This window comes from Nyctibius grandis, chromosome 4, assembly GCF_013368605.1.
Source record: "Nyctibius grandis isolate bNycGra1 chromosome 4, bNycGra1.pri, whole genome shotgun sequence".
NCBI classification, from domain to species: Eukaryota; Metazoa; Chordata; class Aves; order Nyctibiiformes; family Nyctibiidae; genus Nyctibius; species Nyctibius grandis.
Window position 1 is genome coordinate 77,364,102 of NC_090661.1, and position 21,741 is coordinate 77,385,842.

The following is a 21,741-nucleotide window of genomic DNA, read 5'->3' on the forward strand; positions in this document are numbered from 1 at the left end:
ACATCCAGTCCTTCTGCCTTACCACCGAACTTAGAGAAGCATACATAAGTTCACCAGAATACTGTCAAGTTTTCGCCTTGTTTGCTTGTTTTTAAACGTGAAAACTAGCAATATACTTTTCTGAGTAGGTCTGTAAATGTATCATTAAAATATTCCTGAATTTAAGCTTTTAAATCATTCACTTAAAATATTATTCAATGAATATGAGAAATTTTACATAAGCCAAATTTACTTTTCACTGTGGGTTGGTATGTTTTGCCCTTCAAGCACCTTTTAAAGCGAAACACCTTTGAAAAACTGCAGACCCTGCCAACAGGGTGTTTAACACTGCAACAAAACTGCACAATTAAAAGCAAAACTATTTACAAGGATTTATTTTTTACAAAAACACATATTATTAAAAATAATTTCCAAAAGCATAACATATATTTAGAAAGGTGAAAAATCTATTTTACAACATACAGTTTAAAGATACAAATCATTCCACAATAAAAATAGCAACAGCTATGTTGTTATTCACAGATCAGTACAAAAGCAGTTTTAAGAATCTGATAAATTACCTGGCATATGAATTTGACTTTTGTTTTTTAGGTGTGCTCCTCTCAAGTATCCATAAAGTGATATCTTCCTGTCACATTTGGGATTGATGCGAACATCTTCTGGGTTTGTTAACTCTTCCATTCTACCCAACATTCAAAAAAAAAAAAAAAAAAAAAGTCAGAATATCCAGCAGTCCTAATAGTAACTTTTGAAAAAAACGTAATTTAAGAAAAGAGAATTGCAGCATCACTGCTGCCACTGAGTGCTCTGCAGAATCTAATAATCAAAATAGAATGATCATAAGAAAAAAATCCATGGAAAAAAAGATCTTTTAAAAATATTTTAAAATGGTATTTTAAGACTTGTATAATCATCTTCAACAATATATTTCCAGAAGACTTACTGACATTTCACTAAATACGTACTGCTTTCTTAGCACATTTTAACTACTGTTTATATGCTTTCCACACACAACCCTCCTCAAATCAATTTTGCCATTAGAGTGAAAACAGAATAACCACCCCAAGGCAGCTGAAAGATGCATTCGCTGCAGCCACACAATACCTTCTTTTCCCTAATAATGGCAGTGAGTAACATAAAAACTACCATAGGAAAGGGGAGAGGAAAGATTGGCTGTTTTCAGGCAGATGAGGGAGAAACTCCTTCCAGAGCTCCTTTCTACACTGCACAAGGGAGGCAACACAAACACACAGCCAAGGAAGAAGATGGGACACACATTCTGGCTGCTGATCAGCTTAAAACTGACCCAACAACCGAGATAACTGTAACAGTTCTAGCAACCTAAAACAATGCTACTAAAAGACTACAGAATATTTTTTCTTCTCATTTTCCCTCTCTTTACTTTTTTGCAGGACTTTGCATGATGCTATCTACTCTGACAATTTTTTCTGATTAATTAGAGCTTTGAAAGACACTTGTTCTAGGCACCTTTGATTTTAGTCGTAACTGTAAGCATTCTGGCAATAAAATACGAAAGGTGAGGTAATTTCTCAGGTAGGCACAGCCACCATCAAAATTACTTTCATGTTTCAAAGAGACCATGAATCAAATACTACACATGGAGATGAAGCAGAAGGAATGTTCCAGGGAACTCAGAGGACTAATTCACCAGCTGTTGTTAAATTGCTGGAATGCTGTTTCTTTTCCACAGAAATTCAATATAATCATCAACAAGCAGGATTATTTTAATTTTTTTTTCTGTGTTTCAAAAGTATTTAAAATATACCAAAGACCTATCTACACGATCTGATGCAAGTGAAAACTGAATGGCTAAAGTTATTGGCACAAACCTGAAGAGTATTCTTTCCTTTCCCATCTAGGTAACACTAAATACCCACTCACACATAGAGCTGACTGGCTCTAATATTATAGGTTTTTTAAACAACAAGGTGCTATCTATGCTGAGACTGAAGAACAGAGAGAAAAGCACACACCTGTCTGCGAGAACATACGGGTGAGATGTTTGCCACGTAAGCGGTCGAAATTTCATAACTGAGATAAAACGCCCCAAATTGTGAATTTCCTGCTTTTGATATTCTCCATGAACCATCCCAGACAGATAAAACAGCTTAGCACCCTAAACACATTAAAAACACAAAACATCAATTTAATACCTACAAAACTAAAAAAAGGTAATACAATTCTAATTTGTAAATCATAATCGGAAATTGCAGGTTACAAATGGTTCCAAAAGAACAAACTAACTCATTTACTTCAACATGAAAATTGCCCCCTAATCTTGGGGGGAAAACAATTCACATCCAGAAAACCCGGTACAAAGGTTAATTTGTCTCCTGGACCTACATGCAGGTCCTCCTTGCATGGCACCAGCGTAACAGACCTTTTTAGTAGTATCACATGCTTAGTAGCTAGTCATACTGGGATAGAGAATAATTACACAAGTATTTTAGGAAATGGAAGAAAGATTACATCATCTGCTACAACATCAGCATTGTCCATTTATAGTATTATTCAAAAGATGTAAGACCATACCAAATACTTAAGTATTGCTCCACTTTCAATTTAGCTTCCATAATGCAAAATACATGGAAAAATGAATGCTGAATGTCATACCGGATACACTTCAGTCCAGAACCTGTGCTTTAACTTCTTTTTCGTCTTCCTTAATTGTTTGTTGTTCTTGAATGCATCCAGGTGGGTAAGAACACCCATAATTTTGGGAAAGCCATGTACCTGACAGATGTTCAGGAATTCAAATGTTTCCATCTCAAATCCAAAGCTGGCATCAATAAGCATTAGAACCTGAAAACACATCATCAGCATTTCACTATAACGATACCACAGTGCCCATATTAGCTAATTTCAAAGACCATACCTTTAAAGTCATATGCTTCTTGGCAACCAAAATCTTGCAAAAAGTTTTGTTCTTTATTTTCATATCACCTGAGAATCAACTTTGGCTGCTTTATTAAAGTATGGATCTTAGCTGCTTTAGAAGTTAGTGGGGCTTAGGAAATCAAATTACTTCTTCCAGTCAAATCTCCTTTATACAGATTTAATTTGCTCATTGTCTCTGAGAAAACTACAGAATAATGAGACTGCTCTATAAATGCAATAACATAGAGTATCATAATAAGGTGTTTACTTGGTAAATTTAAAATATGCAAAATTGAGTATCTTCCAGTATTTGCAGGAATGTCTGAGAAAGTTAGTAAAATTCTTATATCTGTGTCATGGATGCACATGGACTCTAAGGCAAAGTCTCTCGGTAAAACGAGACAAAACTTACTTCACACGTTGCAATTACTGTTATGCATCACTATAATGCACTGACACAGGAAAACAGCACCCAACAGTCACGTGAAAATGGAACCAAAGTCGTATTAGGGCCTCAGCAATTAAGAACTTAAAACACATGGTAACTGATGACAAGAGATCTGCAAGCAATTATGGAATCTCAGGCTCCTAACAATAAAACAAAATAGATTCTCAGCATCACCATGTGCACATCGAATCTCAAACGTCCATCACATCTACTAACAGAAAATTTTATTTTTTAATACATCTCCCTTCCTCAAGTAGAAAACATGCAAGTAGAACAATATCTGGATTAGTGCATGCATGTACTTAGATATTTATAGTTAATATTTAGATAAGCATCCCAAACCCTAATCAGCGATGAATAATATACGCCAAATCCATACGTAAAGTAAAATTCTAAACAGACAAATGGATCATGCATTGGGTCCCCAAGATCAGCTGATGTAATCCACTGAACCAAAAGTTACAAGTAAATTACAATGATGACCACACTCCGCTGAAATCAATCGTATTCTACACAGTGATCTTCAAAGATTGAGACGTTAGAGTACTTCAATTAAATACAACTAGTAAAATAATACATATTTCTACTTTATACATCAGTTGAAAGCTTCTTAACTAAAAACCAATTGCAGATTTTACAAGGTTTGACCAAATCACCTTAATGAAAAGTCACTTTATCACCTTGACTTCTTATAAGATCTTCCATTAGAAGTTTACCAGCTACATTAGCAATGAAGTTGAGTTGCATTTCCCTTCTTCCACATCCTTTCCACCACCACACACACACACTTTATTTCCCCCCACACCCAGGATACAGAAAGTCCTGGGAGTTGTTCCAGCATATTAGGTTTATTGTCGAGCTTAGTCCTGTTCTCTCTGAAACCAAAGACAGTTTTGCCTTCGATACGAATGGGAAGAGAAATCAAGACATTGGTGCAGTCCAGTCAAAAGCAGTATTTTCAATATGAATTATAGTAGAAATCACGTGCCATTGTTAACTTACCAAATCAGCAACTTTAGCCAGGTCAATCATTGTGTTAATGTCACATCCACATTCAATAATAGTTAGCCTGCGTTTCTTACCTGAAAACAGAATTAACAATCAAAAACTGAAACACAGGGAGCAAACTAATTAGCCCACTGTTTTCTTTTCAGGTCACATTCCTGAAGTTCCTTAAGAGTATCTGGGACTCATTCTTGTCCAGCATATAGATCATCCAACACACACCACTGTAGAAGTGCCCGTTTTCAATTGTTTATAATTCAAAATAAATATATAATAATACTAAATATATCATTATAAAATGGGTGGGGTTTTTTTTTACTTTGGGGAAAAAAAGAAATCTCTGCTTCTTTTACCTTTAGTGCCCCAGAGTTAGTAGTGTGGATTTTATTTTACCACATATTTTTGTTCTTTTGATATTATTAGGAAAAATACACTCTGTTCTAGCCTTTAAAAAAACTAGTAGATTTACATATCAAAAAATTTCTTAACATGCATCCAAATGAGAAAAAAGTACCCACAGTTAACTTGGCTTGACGAACTTGAGTTAGCTAAATGAACTTGAGACAACACGAACAATAACTTTAAACAACTATAGACAACAGGTATCATGGCTTTTTTCTTCAGGTTATCAATTGCAAAATTCAACCCTCGAGTCCCAGTAGACCAACTAGGAAATCTAATTTAACACAGGAATTTTCCTTTCCTTTTTTTCTTTCCCATATTTGTCAATTATTCCTTGCAAAAAGGAGATTTATTAGTTAAAGTCTCTGAAGACTCTACCTGCACCAATACAGTTGTGTACATCCAAGCAAGATCTCCCCTACAAATCGGTTCCTTGAGCTCCTGTGGGTTGTGCTCCCCCTAGAACCTCAATGATCCCCCCTGGTAACTTTCAGGTAAAAGTATGAAGGGAACAGATTAAAACAAGCAGAAACTGGGACTGAAAACTTAAAATAAAGGAAAAGGAACTGACCAGGGGGTGAGGTGGAGAAACGTAACTGGAAATGGCTAGGCAAATTAATTCTTGGCTGAAGAAAGAAAGGGACACAAAGACAGGATTATAGGACAGGGAACCTGAAAGAATGGAAAATGCATGTAGAGGTTAGGATGAAGCCAGAGAAAAACACTTCAAAAGAGAAAACAGAACCCAGTGGAAAAGGAAGACTTGGGAAAAGTTTGCGGGATGGAAGAAACTGGAAAAAAAGCCGGAAAGGAAAAAAAAAAAAAACCACATACAGAACTAGGATCCCAGCAAGGTGGAAAACAAGTTTAGAAGGACAATTCCCCCAAAAGCCTACATCTCATTATTCTCTTACTGTTAGTAAGTATGCCTGATAACCTGTCCAAATGAGTTCTTAAAAATAGCCAAAAATTATGAGAACATGAACACGTCCAAGCTCTGAAAGGAAGACAAATCAGGAGTACAAAATAAGCATTTCCATTTCTCATGTTTGTTCTCACCTGAAACAATTGTAACAGGACCTCGGATTTCAACCAGTTTTTGCCTTGTGAAGTTCTTAATGAGACATTTTATTACAGTGCTCTTCCCAACCTTGGGAGGGCCAACTACAACCACCACCACAGGAGGTGGCTCCAAAGGAGTACGGTCAACCACAGGAATGTGATGTTTTTTAGTCTTCAGATCCTGAGTTCTGAGAAGAAATTTGTAATAAATAAATACAGTAACTTAAAAAACAGTAACATTTATTCTTTGAAAGTCTTCAGTATTTGCAAAAGCTTGGACACAAAGGTTCACCAAGAGCCCAGATACTAATATGTATATGGAACTCCCACCAAGTCTAAGGAGCTATGCATATTTTTTTTCATTAAGACTAACACAGCTGTAGCACGTAACACAGATGCAGAAAGCATCATGCTGCTGACACAAGCATAAACTACAGCATGACCTGGCGAATAATGAAAGGTATGCGAGCACACCAGTGAAAATTACACTATGTATATTTCTACACAAAGTAACAAAGAAACCCCAGCCAACACCTATCCATCCAGCCAACCTTGCATGCTCCATACCAATTCCCATTTCTTACCTATGGAAAGTTCTGGCCATCCGCACAGCAGACTGGACTGTAAAAGCTTTGGGGTTTCTCTTCCGTGCATTCTCCTCATCTCCTATTCCTAGGTCATTGAGATATCGTTTCCTTTTCTTCTCTGCCTTTGGCCCACTATGCTTTGCACGATGCTTCTTCTTCTCTTTTTCCTCCATCTTCCAGCAATTGTTTACAATCAGTACGATGTAGATTGCTTCTGTGTGATACTGTGCACAGCTAACATAGAAAGAAAATGCAGTTAGCACATATAGCATGTGCAGACAGCACACCTGTGAGAGAACAGCAGCACCGTGTAACCAATACTTAACCATCTGAAAGAACAGCTAATTTATACCCTGCCTGGCCGCACATGAACAGCACCGCAGCCCACCCGGCGTAAGGCAGAACTCCCGGCTGACCCCACGCCCTGAGCATCGGCCGGGGCCACCACGGCCGCAGGGCTCGGCCCGGGCCGGGCTCCGTGCCCGGCAAGACGCGGGTCTCCGGGCAGGCCGGCAGCCCGCTCCCGGCGCTGCGGGCCGCTCACACGCCGCGGCGGCGCGGGCCGGCGCAGGGGGAAGGCCGCTACTTCACTCCAGGGAAAGCCGATTTCCAACGCCACCGCGACAGGGAGCTGCCGGGCACGCCGCGGGCCGGCCCCACGGCCCCTGAGGAGGAGAGTGTCCCCCGGCGGGGCTGCTCCCCACGGGCCCCCACCACCTACCTCTCCCTCCGCGCCGCACGGTCCGCGTGCACCCGCACCGACTGGCCCGCAATGGCGGCCCCCCGGAAACAGCGGCTGCGCCTGGAGTTCCGGGGCAAGCGGCTCCGGCGGAGCCCTATTGCCGGCACACAGCGGCGGCCCGAGGGGGCGGGGCCTGTCGGCTGCATCGGCGGCGTCAGGCGGGCGGGGGCGGTCCAGCGCCGCGGGGCCGGGACCCGGCACCCGGGACCGGCGAGCGGCCTGTCACGGCCCCTGGCCGGTGAATAAATCACTTTCCCGCAGGTGCTGTGAAGGTCCGCGGTAGCTGTCCGGCGGTGCTTGCCCCGCAGCACCGGCGGCGAGGTGGCGTACGGCCCGGCAGCGGCGGACGGCCTCTGAGGCGGGGCTGCCCGGCGGCCGCTCGGAGGTTCCCGCCTGCTGCTGCGCAGCCTTCGGGGCTGTACCCGTACGAACTAGCTGCTCTGGCCCCAGAAATCAATGTGAAAAGGGGCTTTTTCTAAAAAAACCTTTCCAAGGCCTATGGGGAGGGGCGCTTTCCAGTGCTATAAACTCAGATGAAAAGTACCCAGATGGGGTCTTTTTTCAGACGCCAAGTCCACCGCCCCATAAGGACATGACTAGGCATGCAGGAGTCAAGGTACTCTAGGTGAGAAGTGAGTAGTTTTATCTCAGGCCTGTGCCGACGCCTTAAGGCAAGCCCTCCTGAGGTTATTTATAGGTACAGGCCCTGCATAATTAAGTGAAGAGCCCTCTTCTCCATTTGCCTTATGCCAAAGAACAGCGAAGAGCAGAGCTGCTAAAGAGGTGTCCAGGTCATGAACTGTTGTCTCTGTGATGCTGGCCAGATCCTGCCTCCCAGGTGGGCGGTTTCCAGCGAGGACCCACAGCTGTAGGGGCCAGGGCTGTCACTCTGGACCCACTGCTGGAGGAGGTGGCTGAGAAGAAAGGAACGTGCTTTGCAGGCACCCACAAAATAAGGAACTTAAGGCGCCTAGCAGTGGGGTAGGCCCAGGCTGACTATACGCCACATTGGTGAATTTGGGTCCTCACTATCTCTCTTTGACAAGTTATGTAGAAGAAAATAGAGTTTTCAATATTCCCCATGTGAAATCCTCCTTTCTTCTATAAATAGGAGCATTTTACAGGCAGTAGAAGAATAGTCCAATATTGAACACACTTGGTTCCTGCCCCACCTCTTCCTCAGCATCACCTACTCATATCACAGCAGAGATGCTTTTGGCGAGCAAATCCAGGGGAAATTACTAATACCAACGCTGTGAAAGTCCCTCCTATACGTTGAATAAGCATGTAATTTGTGTTCTGGCATTCTCCACCTCGTAGCAAGGAGTGAAAGTTTACATAAACGTCACAAGAGCATTGCATCCAACTGCTCTGCACAGATTTTTTCTTATTTGTGAAATATATGCTAGGTAGGTCTGTTAAAAGCAACTTGTAACAAAATAAAGAAAACCAGTAACTTACAGGAAAGCTCTACCCTGAGCAGTAGGTAGCTTTGTGATGGGAGAATGATTTTTTTTCTTGGACTTGCTCACAAGAAGTATTCACTCACTTCAGTGTTGGAAACGTGGGTTTGCTACTAAGGGAAGCATGTTCCGCAGACCAGATGAAGGGGCTGTAATGCCCAGTATTATTAGAGCAGCCAGGAATGACAGCTCAACATCGAACACCTAACACAGCTGCCTTGGTGTGGCTTTGTGAGCTTTGACAGAATATGAAGACTGTAGAGATAGAGGGGGAAACAGATGGATGCACTGCAGAGACCAGGCTCACTTAAGAGAATCTGTAATTCACCCTCCAATTATTTACCTCAGACCTCCCCTCTTTGTTCTGTCTGTGCCTGGGAATGTCTCACTTCTCATTAAGTAGGTCTTATAAAGTTATGAGAGGGTATATGTAAATAAAGAAGTTAAGTCTTAATGCACAGTTTTAAAAAATTTACTAAAGGAGTCATATATACAATCATATATACGACCATCACCTTGTACTTAGCTCTCAGATACAACTTTTTGTGTTCAAAGTGCCTTGCAGCTATTGTCTGAAGCTATGGTTCTTCTGTAAAACATGAACGTGTTCCAGCTCTTCATGTCAAAGCAGAAAAGTTAAGTGACTTCACAGCCACAGCTAAAAATTACTGACAAAAGTCAGGACTGATGTTCTGGACTTCTTTTGTACACATCTCAATAGACAGCTTCTTCACAGAGATACCAACTTTATTAATAAAATAATGGTCTATGTTTAAGTTTTATTTTTATTATGTTTTTGTTCTATAAACAAAGTAATTAAGTTAATAACATACATATAAAATCTAGGCGTACTTAAAATATTCCAGAGCCACATTTTAAACACAAAAAGGATTTGCATGTATAGTTTTCAGCATCCTAGGCCCGATATTGCTTTAATACACAGCCATGGCAGCTCTCCAGAGATACACATGAAGAACACTTCCATTATTACAGTGGTCTTCCAGATGGCCGTGGATCTTGAGAAGTCTAAAAATAGGCTCAATGTGCGAAGTGCAAAGATGGAACACAATGACATTTTTCTGTGAGTGCAGTTCTACAAGTTCATTATCAGCCAGGTAGAAAACCTTCCTTTGGCAAATAAAAAACTACAATTTGAACAAAAGACAATTTGAAAAAAAATATACAAAATGAAATTACAAAAATATTGCCTTTTAAAAGGCTACAAGTTCGGTCATTTTTACGTGAAAACACTATACATTAAGTATCTAGGAAAAGACCAGCAGTGTTCTTTATCAGGAGCACACCTAAAATGCAAACACACCCAGTGAGCCATCCCCTGCCACCACCAAGGCTGCTTTTCCCACACTTGTACCCCTCATGTTAATGCTTTCTCCACTAAAAGCTATAAATAAAAGTCTGTTTTCTACAGATTTCTTAAGGTAAAGAAAGTGAAATCTGACCAGGATGGAAACAAAACCTGGTGCTGTCAGACCACAACACCAATGCCATAGTCCCAAGCCTCCCAGCAGAATTAATCCAGCACAGTCTGAACACAAACTAAATCTTCAGTACTGACGCACTTGTGAAGAAGATCAGTTTGTACGTGCCAGTTAACGTGAGGCTGCCAATAACCAAACGCATGCAGGAATACTGCAAGCAGCTTGGTGACAATTCCTGTAGGAAGGGGCGGGGAGGCAGCACGTATTCAGCAGATTGCTCTCCTGTACCCCTTGCTAACTTTGCTTATCTTCCTTCTCCTTCCAGACAGCGCACAAAACTCAGAGCAAGCACTCCACACTTAGACCTGCAAAACCTCTAGCTACTTTGGACACCACTGCCAATTGAACAATAAACCACATTAATTTTTTATCAGGCAAACAGAGTCACTGTCAGTTTCATGTGTGACCCAAATGACAGGTTGAACTCTGGCCACCAAAACCAAAAAGGTAACTTTTTGGCCCACCTTGCTCCCCACTTTGCTCATTCTCAAAGAACAAATCTAACCCAGTTCCCAAAATTTCATTTCTCACACCCAGCCAATGACAGTCATAGCCATTTACTGTCTCCAGCAGCTGCTGCCCATACAACGGTGCTGGAGCACCAAGTGTCCCTTGATACCCCCCTTCATGTTTTGGAAGTAGCAAAGGAGGGCTAGCATGACTATCTGCAACCAGAGGTGGACTGTGCCTCATCTGCTCAAGTTTAGATTCTCTTTCACCGTAATTAAAAGTGGAGCCCTTCCCAAGGGGAGAAGTGTTTGACCTGATACACAAGTAGTTCTCATCGCCCAGGCCCTGGTTAGCATTTAAGTAGTTTAAGACAGGCCTGCTGTACATGTTCTCTTTAGCTGCCAGGTACTGATGATCTTCTATACAATACTGGAAAACATCTGCATCAGAGTAGTAGTTTTCAGGGAAAGGTTTCTTCAGGTATGGATATTCCTGCGCCTGCTGCACAGGGAGTGAGAGCTGGGGGGGACTCCCCACGCTTCCCACGCCACGTGGGACCCCTTTTCCCACACAGTCCAAACCAAAGTGAGCTGGGGTCTGACCTGGGGCTCCAAAAGTGTTATCCAAGCTCCTGAAGTGAGCATCGAGCCTCGAGTACGGCTGCCCCGAGTAGAGCAATGGCTGACTGGAGTAACTCTGGTCGCCTCCTGGCAGGCCGGGCTGCGGATGGAGGAGGCTCTGGTCCGGCCCAAGACCCTGCGCCGTCCGGGACCTCTCCTGGCAGCCGCCGCCGCAGCGGGTCGGCTTCTGCTTGGCGCAGGCCGGCTTGGGGTACGCGGCGGCTTCGCTCTTCTTGTGGTTCAGCTGCCGGGCTCTCCTGTTCTGGAACCACACCTACGAGGCCAGGAGAGACTGAGCGCCCGCCCCGCCTCGGCCCGGCCGCCGCAAGCCGCCCCGCCGCCCTCTCACCTGGATCCTGGACTCGGGGATGTCGGTGAGGCCGGCGAGCTGCTCCCGCAGGGCGATGCCGGGGTAGGGCTCCTTCTCGAAGGCGCGGACCAGCAGCTCCAGCTGGGCCTTGCTGAAGGTGGTCCGCTTCCTCCGGCCGCCCTCCCGCCCCGCGCTGGGGGCGCCGGGCCGCGCCCGGGCCTCGTCTGCGGGCACAGGGGAGCGGCCGTCAGGGGCGCCGAGCCGAGCCGCGCTCCCCCGGCCCCGCCGCCCCCACCAACCCGCCCTGCCCTCCCCGTCCCCCGCCGCTCCCCGGGGAGGCTTACCGGTGGGGCCGGGGCTGGCGGGCAGGCTGGCGAGCTCCATGCGGGCCGAAGTCTGCGGGCGGTGGGGCGGCCTAGGCCGCTCCCCGCCTTATGAGCCCTCCGCCCCGGCCGTTAGCGACCCCCACCCGCCCAGGCCGGCCCCGCCGGGCCTCCGAGGGTGACTCAGAGCCGTCTCCCACACCTCCATTGTCATCCCATCACCAAAATACACATAATGAGGTCTTGCCCCATCGAAGGAGCCAGAGCGTCTCCCAGCGAAGCCCCCGCCGCCGCCACAAACCCATCCACCTTTCTTTAATTCAAATGTCTAGTGGACAATTTAATGAAGTTATCTTTCACCTTCGGTTCGGCCCTCTGAGAAGTCCCCCTTCACACCGCAGGCCTGGGGCTCTGCTGGAAACCCGGGGCTCCCCCAGATGCACGGAGGCCTCCACACCACCGTTCTCCCAAAGGGAAACCGGCCCAGCTCTGCACCCAGGTGACACGTCCTTGTCTTCCCCGTTCTGTTACCCTGCTCTTACTCCCATCCATGGGATATTTCTCATCGACTCAACTGCAGTTAATAAAACGCTGGTGGCTTTACTAGACATGGCATCAAAACCATGTTCACAGTAAAGGACAAAGCATCCCCCAGCACTCTCGGTCACCTGGGGGAGAAGGAGCAGTCTCCCGAGTGCCTGCGGAAGAGCTTAGCACAACCTTTTCCTTTCTTAGGGCTGCTTTTTTTCCTCCAGACAGCTCTACTCATCCAAGTCATGTACAGAACAAACAAGGTCTGTGCTTTCAGCCCAAGGTGAAATCATGACCAACTTACTAATCCAAAAGAGAGGCCAGAAATATTATTTAAGAGAGCCAAGAGTGACGTAAGGACTTACAGGGAACGACAGTTGCAATGCTGAAAAGGATTAGATGCTAGAACAGGATTAGAACAGCAGCAAATCAATTAGGTAATGTAATAATTTGTCAAATGAGACCATTACTGCCTATCACTGAAGGTGTTCAAGAACAACGGCATCATTACTTCATGTGTTTTTCATCTCAACTTGCCCCCATTCATTTCTCAGCCTTGGGACCCACACCGTCTTGTTCTGAAGCTAAAGAGTATGGGGACAAAGTCTGCAAGCTGTTACATACTAATTGCACTCTGTAGGGACCATTGCGTCCACCATTCAAGTAGTCACTTTCAGGGTGAGCTGGGCGAGGGTTTTAACATTAACCACCACAGTGGTTCACAACAAAAATGAGTGCTTTCCCAGACAGGGGCGACAGTCAGCCCCTGTGAGTCTAGTACTCCAGAGATAGCAGCTCTGTCCGTAAGGCAAGGTAAATGCCCTCAGAAACCACTTTACCTAAATAATATTTTCAAGCAGAAGTATATACGAAGGCAGTGAGAATTTCAGAGGGATGACTGCAGCATGTAGTTTAAAACATCTGGAAACAACAGCTTGAAGCATTTTTCTCACTACTCCCCTTTCTTCCACCATATCATTCCCATGAGCCTGGACTGTCATAGCACAGATACATCCCACAAGATTTCTTTTCTCCTCCAGAGCTCCAGGATAATTTGGAGATATTCCTTTCCAGGTAAATAATAAAATTTGTATTTAAGCAAGAATTCGCGTGTGGAAGAAGGGAAAAAAGCAGCCATGTGGCAAGTGGTTCATCAGTTCTAGGTACAGTCAAGGTGTGCTGCTAGTCCTTTGGTTTTAGTTAACTTTTAATACTCAGATACATACATAGGGAGGGGTAGATGAAGGCTCAGACACAATAAGCAGACATACAAAGCTTGGTGGCATAGTTTTATTGACAGTGTTCTCTACAGCAAATCCAGCTCCAACTACTCCTTCTAAGTATGCAGGGTGCAATTCTACCTGCTTTTAAGCCCCCATATGGCTTCGCACACAGTCCTGTGCATGCACCTTCAGTGCACACTTGACTAGAATATGAGCCAACTCACAGAGCTACTCTTTCCAAAAACTGATCAATTCTTTTTGTCCAGGTTAGTTTTTGGCGAGCTTAATTCAAGCAACAGCATGGGATGGGGATGCACAGGAGCAGAGGGTAAAAGAGAGTTGGAGAGCCCCGATTTAAACTGGCACAAGAAAGTATGGAATTGCATATGACCTTTCCATCTCTCTGCAACTCCATACCATCCATGGAGTGCATAATAAACTGGATTGAGGATACCAAGGATGTTTGTAGGGTACAAAGACAGCTTACTCATTCAGTCTGGCCACAGGGAAGGCTAGAACAAATGCTGTCGTTTTTCTTTCCGGATTTCAAATTTTCATGGCAGAAAACATCATCTCATAGGAATAACTACAGCACAAAGCTGACCCTGCAGGCAGCCTGCAATGTTGATCTCAAAAGCAGAGGGAAGCCACCCCCTCCAGCACACACATACACACCTTATAGCCACAGCCAGTGCCGAAGAGATAAGGAGGAGTCAGCAGAGGCTTGCACCAACTTGCGCTGCTTGCTAATAGAGACTGTCCATCACTGCTAGCTAGGTCAAATAGACTAGGCTTTTGTTAACATCCTCTGGCTATGGAGAGAGCAGTTCACACTTCCCGGAGTTATTGTTTCAGGCACTCTGCCAGGCAGCCTCTTTACACCCTTCATTTTCGGAGATTTTCTTTGCAATGCTAATTGATAGAGACTTAGATTTCGAGTTTTGTTTTTAAGTGAGATTCCAGGAAAGAAGATGGCAATCTTTGCCTCCCCCTCCTCTTCCTGCTCTTCTGCTGAGACATATGGACTTGACCTAACATAAGAACTAATTTCTGCTACAGCTACAGTTTGACCATACCCTAATCCAGGCAGCAACACTGACCAGCCCTTGCTGCCAGTGTTCCCTTGGCATCATCATGCTGTTGCATGCCATGAGCTCCCCCATCTCTAAACTGTATTGGGAAAATAGTATTCCTCCCCACCCCATATTTTTGATTAATTTCACGAACGGGGGAATGGGAAGAGTGTGGGGAAAGAAGCAGGAATACCCAAAGCAGCATGCTTAACAAAAGCAGCATCTCTTCGGTTCCTAGGTTTTCTTCAGGCTCCCATCAAAATCCATGGAATTTTGTTATAGATTTCAGTAGACTCCAAATGTGGAAACCCACTGTGTCCTCTGCCAGCATTCCTTTATGCCAGAGTCGTGGTATATGTGCATCTACAGAGGAATCCAAATCACACGTGGAATATGTTGAAAATACAATAAAAAATTAAGGATATGTATGTAAAGGACATTTAGGAGAGGCAACACATCTGTTAGACAAGGACTAGCCACAGTGCTCCTTAAAACGTCTCTGAAAAAAAAGTTTGCATCTATCCTAGTCTGGATCACGGCATCAGGAGCTCCTCTCCTCTCTCCCTCCAGAGCAGCTCTAGTGTCAGGAGATGCAGAGGTGGCCCCAAAATCATGCTAGCATGAGTGGGATGCCGAATTACCCAGTGCAGCATGGGCCCTGTCACCAGGCGCCTGCCTGGGGACTCTTAGGACAAGCATAGCCATCAAGAAATCCCTACATCAAACATTTTCTATGGCAGTACAATGCTATTGATGTTTAAGCAGAACTTTATCCCGAAGGAGGCAAGATCAATTTCACTAGTTGGTCTTCAGACATCAACACCTCATAAAAAGAATGCTCATGCCCTGCTTATCTGGAGTGCAGCTTTAATTATCTTTTGGTACACCTTTTGCAGCCCATTACTTACCAGTCAACACTGCTTTAATTATGGGCTTGGCAGTAAAAGGCAGCTCTTACATCACTGAAATAAAAATGCTACAAAACAACCCCGGAGAACTGCAAAGAGATTTCATGTTCAAATGTAAAACTCTGGGATTCAGCAAAACAACGTGGATTCTCTTCCACAAAGATTTCTCCCTATGCGCAGTACTGTCATAGCCACATGTGCCCAGGAACCCTCCAAAGAGCATGAGCAGCCAAGTGATGGTTGTGCTCTCACCTGCTCTTCAGGGAAAGGAGCATTTACAGCAGCATCTCTTGTTTTGATAATAACTCAGTGGCCAGACATGCACACTTCCATGATGCCTCAGGGCAAGCAGGATGGAGGCACATTTTGCACCTTGAGCAAAAAGAGGGCAAAACTTATGATAATCCTTGCTTTCTAAGAGCATACATTCCCCAGTCCAGAACTGGCTCTCGAGAGACCTGTCACCTGCACCACTGAGCTTTCTCTTACAGTAAATGCCTTTATTATGCCAAAGCATTGCTCTAGCCTTTTTTCCTACCTGGAAAAAAAGTTGTTTCCAACACTTCAAGGGGGAGGAAAACAATATTGCTGAAAACATCATGCACTTTTGAGACATAGCAGTCTTGCTCTGACTCAGTTCCCATTAAAATCTATAGATTTCAAGATGAAAAAGGCATTAGGCCAGTTTCACATAACTTTTGAATAATCTCACACTTAAGTTTTTCTTATATTTAATCCTTAAAATAATTCATGGCACTGATGGTAATTATCTGAAATCTAGGGTAACTAAAAAAATGGTCATACTCACTAAGACCAAATGTCTGTCTAGCCTCATATTTAACTCTTCAGCAATGGCCAAAAATGGATACCTATCTACGGAAGGTAGGTATCTATCACCAGCTCAGTCAGCAACATACTGGTACTTTTACCTAGCAATGATGATGACGACCTTGGTCATTTTCAGCCCAGAGACTTCCTGACGTGGATGAGAGTTTCTAAGCACATAGAAAACACAATATGCTTCTATTTTGTGAATTTATTCAGTCTTTTTCTGAATCTATGTAAAATTTTAGCTTCCAAAGCATCCCCCAACTACGACTTAACTATGTGTTACATGAAATAACACTTACTTTTATATGTTCTTAACATGTTGCCTGCTGCAATCATTTGGTGTTTGCTGCCTACCACACAAGAATGTGGAATGACCTTCACTGGTTCCAGTGGTTCACACTGCCCATTTTTTCATCAAACCCCATCAGTAGTTTCCCCCTTCAGCCACCTCTTTGCCAGACTGAAGAATCCCATCTTACTCATGGCAGCTGGTCCATGATTACTCACCCTACAGTAACTGCTCCATGCCTTCGATCATTCACATTGTCCTTTTCAGAGCTTTTTCCAGTTCTACTGTATCCTTCCTGAGATAGATAGGAAGACTAGAAGGACTCTCAGAATTTAAGATGCAGAGGAATCATGTTATTTTAAGTATTATGATGATAATGTTCTTTTCTCCATTGCTTTCCTAATAGCTCCTAACATTTGCTTTGCTTTTTTTGACCATCACTGAGCTTGCATTCTCATAAAACTATCTATCAAACTCCAAGATCTCATTTCTGAGTTGTAATGGTAATCTATTCTCTGAACCTGAAAATGGTTTATTACTTGTACTGTCATTATGCTGCCTACTGGTGAGATTTTGAGTCCTGTGACAATCTTGAAAGAAATTGTCATCCCTTTCAAATAGAAGACTGCCTTGATTTTTAAAGGAAATAAGACCCCAGGTAAAACTGAAGCCAAAATACTTGTAGACTTTGTGTCTTTTATTAAATGGTAGCCTGGTGGTGCCCAACACCATTCATTTTCCTTCTGGACAGTAGAAGAAAAGTCCTGGGAGATGGATGTAGGATAGCACAGACTTGCTGGGAAGGTAGTGCTTAGTGCTCCCACTCTCACACAATACAGTGTCTCCTGCTCTGGTGGAGGGAATTCTCTCTTCTGTGGGACAGACCCACCTCACACAGCCACACAGAACACTGATTGAGAGTTTGGACAGCCTGAGCCTGTAAAGACTTAGGATGACCACAGGGAAGAGCAAATCAGCAGAGTCGAGTCTGCACTAGCGCAGGAATGGGCTGGAGTAGGATCTCCACTTTTAATAAGCCTAACACATAGATTATCAGTATTGACCCTTTTGAACGCCAAGCAGAAAAGCTTCACAGGAACCCATGCAGTAGCAAACGTGTTTACTAAAATCCTGCCTCAAGAAACATCAAAAAATTGTGTACAAAATATCCTCCTGAAATCCAGCCTGGCCTCCAGAGGATTACTGAGTGCAGCTCAGTCTGGCAAGCCCTCGCTTGCTCCAGCACCACTGAGGTAAAAACAATTTCTTTTAATTGTAGCAGTATTTTATGCCCAGTAGTCAGGTTCACAGTCTGCATTACTTTATGGTAATCCTTTCCCGCGTACTCCCTGCCATCTCCTTCCCTTTGTAAGAAAATCTCTGTCATCGTCCTCACTCATGCTGTTTGCGTAACTGGCAGATGCTCTATGACTGATCAGCTCCAGAAACACTTGTGGATTCTTAGCACTTAAGAGGATCAGACCTCTGAACTGCAGATGTTTTAGGACAAGGACTATATCTTTTTCTTGTGCTGGCAGAATACAAACACATCCACATGATACTATAGAAATACAACAAATCTCAACATCATAGTCTGCCAAACTTGATTACGATAACTAGTCGCCTAAAGATGAGTGAATTTGGCCTTAAGGCTAGTCTGCTGAGACTGGAGACAAGGTGTCTGGAGTCTTCTCTTCCCTGTTCAAAGAACTATTGCTCTAACCTCCCTTGTCAGTCCTATTCCTTCTCATCTCCAAAAAAACGTCCCCACCCATGTGGTTGTAATGAAATGTGCTTCCCACCCATCTCACCCATCTGCTAGTGACCCCATTTCTTTGCTAGATCTGTGCTGGCTTTCTTGTACTGCAGTGAGCTTTTCCATCACAATATTCCTATCGCAAACACATAGGAAAAAAAAATACTCAGAGCTAGAAAACTGTGTCAATTGACATGACTTATTCATTAACTGAGAAACACGATAAAGATGCATTAGCTGGTCCCAGTAGACCCTCAAGAACAGTGAACTAATTGGAAACCTTTCCTTTTTCCCAACACTGCACTCCTGTGTTTACTACCATGCATGTGAAGAACTTGGCAACCTGAGGCAATGCCTTTCAAAATAGGAAGCAGAAATAGTCAGGAATTCCTTCAGAGAGAAAGAAGAAGTGATATCAAATACCAAATACTATGTATTAAAACACACATGCACTGTCATCAAGTGGTTAAGGGACAGAACAAGGCATCAAAATGCTGATGGTTTGCTGGAGACTTACTCCTTTGGCCTGTTTTAACCATTGAATCTATAATGCTGTAGGATGCTGGTATGCAGAGTCATGGCCCCTTATCTGTATGTAATACAGTTTTGAACAGTCTAAACTGCTCAGGTTTTTTCAACATCACCAATATGAACAAGGCTGTCTGGTCACATAAAATTTATCCTTGCAAGGTACACTCAGTATTAGTAAATAGCCTCCCCAAATGACATAAAATATTTTTTTGCCCACATACCTTTTAAAAAATCCTGTCCAATACCTGTAGCGTATATCCAATTTAAAGAATTCCACCAAATACTTGTAGCATAAATCCAACCTTTATAAACAGAGATTTCAAATGGATGTTACTTGTTACTCTTTCATTTTTTAAAGCTACCTCACACAATAAAAAAAAGCCATCAGAGATGTTCATGAAATATTTTTAGTAGGACTAAAGTTATTGACTTCCAGCAGACATCAGTAAAAACAAATACAGACTGTAAAATGCACATCTGTGATCAGAACTGAAGCTCTCTGTGCAACCTGGACTTCAAACTGGTGAGCTTTGGCTGTCTATTTAGAAGGGTTTATTAACGCAATGTTGGCTGAAGCGCATCATGATAAAAAAGTCTGTTTCACCTTTCTGTTCCTTTTTAACAACAGAAAAAACCCGCAGTGACAGTGCTAGGATGAGCATATAGAACTCTGACATAAATTCATCTCTGAAATGCACAAACTGAATTTGTAGTAAAATTAATGAAAAATTCATACCTTTATAGCTTATAGGTATTACTTAGTTCTTAATCTTTGCAGAGAATGAAGTATTTGTCTGGGACCTTTATAGCTGACAATTTCCAAGACTTGAATTATGTTCCCAATTGTGTTAAAAATGTGATAGAAGAGAATTAGTTTTAGCAAACATCCATTGAATCCATTTACCTATGAGAACGATACAGCAGAGATATGTGCACAGGTTTAGTTACTTCCAAGTCACAAAGGATATTCATTACAACAACAAGCAGAATTACTATATCCCATTGTTCCTTCTTATACACATCTTCTTACTCTTTACTTTTTTTTAAGTACGGGAATCTGCTGAAAATCTTGACCATTAACCTCAAAACTGTAATGCTTGTCAAACTGCAAAATGAAATATTTTTAAAGACTGCACTTTTCCTTAGCTTCTCTAGTCTTAGAACTAAAAGATTAAAGTGGAATAATTTTTAACTCCCCATTAAAAATGAAAAACGACAGAGGAACAGTCACATGTTAACTAGTTACATTAGGAATCAGACATTGCTTGCAGTAGTTTCATTAGAACATTGTGTCATTAACCCTGATTTAAAAATGTTTTATTGATAATTCCATCTCCTGAGGTAACTTTCACTGAATGCATCTCTTTTATACCAGCTTCAAATCCATTTTAAAGTTGGCTGCAGTTCATTTCCAAGTAACTTCCTAAAAGAAGCCCAATCCCTTAATCCTTACTTAGACAGAAAGTTGCTGTTTACACAAGTCACATCCCTGACTGCAGTAGGATGACTCACACCATAAAGGTTGGTCTGAATTAGACTAATCCTCCCCCTGCTCCTTTTTTTTTAAAAAAAAAAAAAAAGAATTTTAAAAGACACAGAAGAGCTAACATGTCTCTATCTAGTCTCTGGCATCTACCAAGAACACCAAACAAAAGAGGCAGACTACCTGGCAAATACCCTTTGTACTTCCCGATGAAAGTGAGATAATCAATATCTCTAAGTTCGAGATAGCAAATGTTTCTAAACTGAAGGGGAACAAGTTTTCTCCACTATTAGGTACAACATAAACTTTAGTATTTCAAAATCTAAGAGAGACATATACTGATATAAACAGTGTGTGAAATGAGCCAGCTATGTGTCGGGGATTAGACAGGAAGAATGCACAGGTCCATTTTATTGTTTTCAGCAGAACTAACCCATCTCACTTTACACACCCAGTCACTCTGGAGACCTCAGGACCCTACAGACACAACTTCAGTGAAAAAACTTTTTAAAAAACTAATGTAGTTGTCTTTGAAATCTCAAAGAGGATCATATGTCCCATTTTCATGTTACTGTATGGTTAGTAACATTACCTGTTGATCTCAGAATGAACATCTCTTTCGGTCTTGGATTCTTAAAAAGTACTTGTGGCTTTAATTACCAACTTAATTTGAAATCTAAACCAAGTGACGCAAGTGAAAGAAAAAATGTTTGTATGCAATTATGAGGGAACATGCTTTTTTTTTTTATTTCCAGCTTGGTTTTAAGATTATGCTTTTCTATGGCCTTGACTACTATAAAAATACATTCAGTTTAGCAATCTGTGCAGCCTGAAACAGGTTGAAGCTAGATTAGCTCATCTTCTTCAAATGCTTACAGAGCCCTGTCATCGTGATGGCAGCTGTGCCCATCGCTAGCTACCAATATATCTGCACATTCTCTAGCATAGGAGAGGCCTGAGAAAGAACATGGAGCTGTGTTAATCCTGTCTCAAGAGATATGTGTTCCAAACTATAAATCAAAATCTGGCTTCTAGTAAGCATGGCCAGAGCTGCCCGAGCTGCTGTCTGCACTCAGCCTTGGTGATACTTTGGTGTGTAGCACACTATTGAGAGCTGCTAACTCATAACAGCATGCCAGGTCTTCATTCAGTCACTTCGTGGCACTGATTAAGAGAAAAGGAAAGGAGAAAAGCAGAAATCTCAGAAGTTATGGTGAAGTAAAGCATGCAGAAATAGTTTTATTTCCTGTAAACTTGGCAAAGTAAATTGGTTCAGCATTTTTTCAATAATTCACATAACACTGTTT

The 21,741-nt window shown here is 42.7% G+C and overlaps 2 protein-coding genes across 2 annotated transcripts in view; both read right to left on the reverse strand.

Moving 5' to 3' along the window:
• BMS1 (BMS1 ribosome biogenesis factor) overlaps positions 1 to 7,180 on the reverse strand; it is a 41,615-nt gene extending 34,435 nt beyond the window's left edge. The window contains exons 1-7 of the mRNA XM_068398453.1: positions 7,124 to 7,180; positions 6,400 to 6,636; positions 5,813 to 6,003; positions 4,349 to 4,428; positions 2,635 to 2,823; positions 1,995 to 2,137; positions 561 to 682 (exon numbers count right to left, since the gene is read on the reverse strand). Of these exons, the coding sequence (XP_068254554.1) occupies positions 561 to 682; positions 1,995 to 2,137; positions 2,635 to 2,823; positions 4,349 to 4,428; positions 5,813 to 6,003; positions 6,400 to 6,575 (901 nt within the window). The 5' untranslated portion in view covers positions 6,576 to 6,636; positions 7,124 to 7,180. The remainder of the gene's footprint in view (positions 1 to 560; positions 683 to 1,994; positions 2,138 to 2,634; positions 2,824 to 4,348; positions 4,429 to 5,812; positions 6,004 to 6,399; positions 6,637 to 7,123) is intronic.
• Positions 7,181 to 10,502: 3,322 nt separating this feature from the next.
• Positions 10,503 to 11,870, reverse strand: LOC137661803 (uncharacterized). Its single transcript, XM_068397431.1, has 2 exons — positions 11,526 to 11,870; positions 10,503 to 11,450 (listed from the first exon to the last, which is right to left on the reverse strand). The coding sequence occupies exons 1-2, from the start codon at positions 11,868 to 11,870 to the stop codon at positions 10,503 to 10,505; spliced, it is 1,293 nt and encodes a 430-aa protein (XP_068253532.1).
• Between the last annotated feature and the right edge of the window lie 9,871 nt (positions 11,871 to 21,741).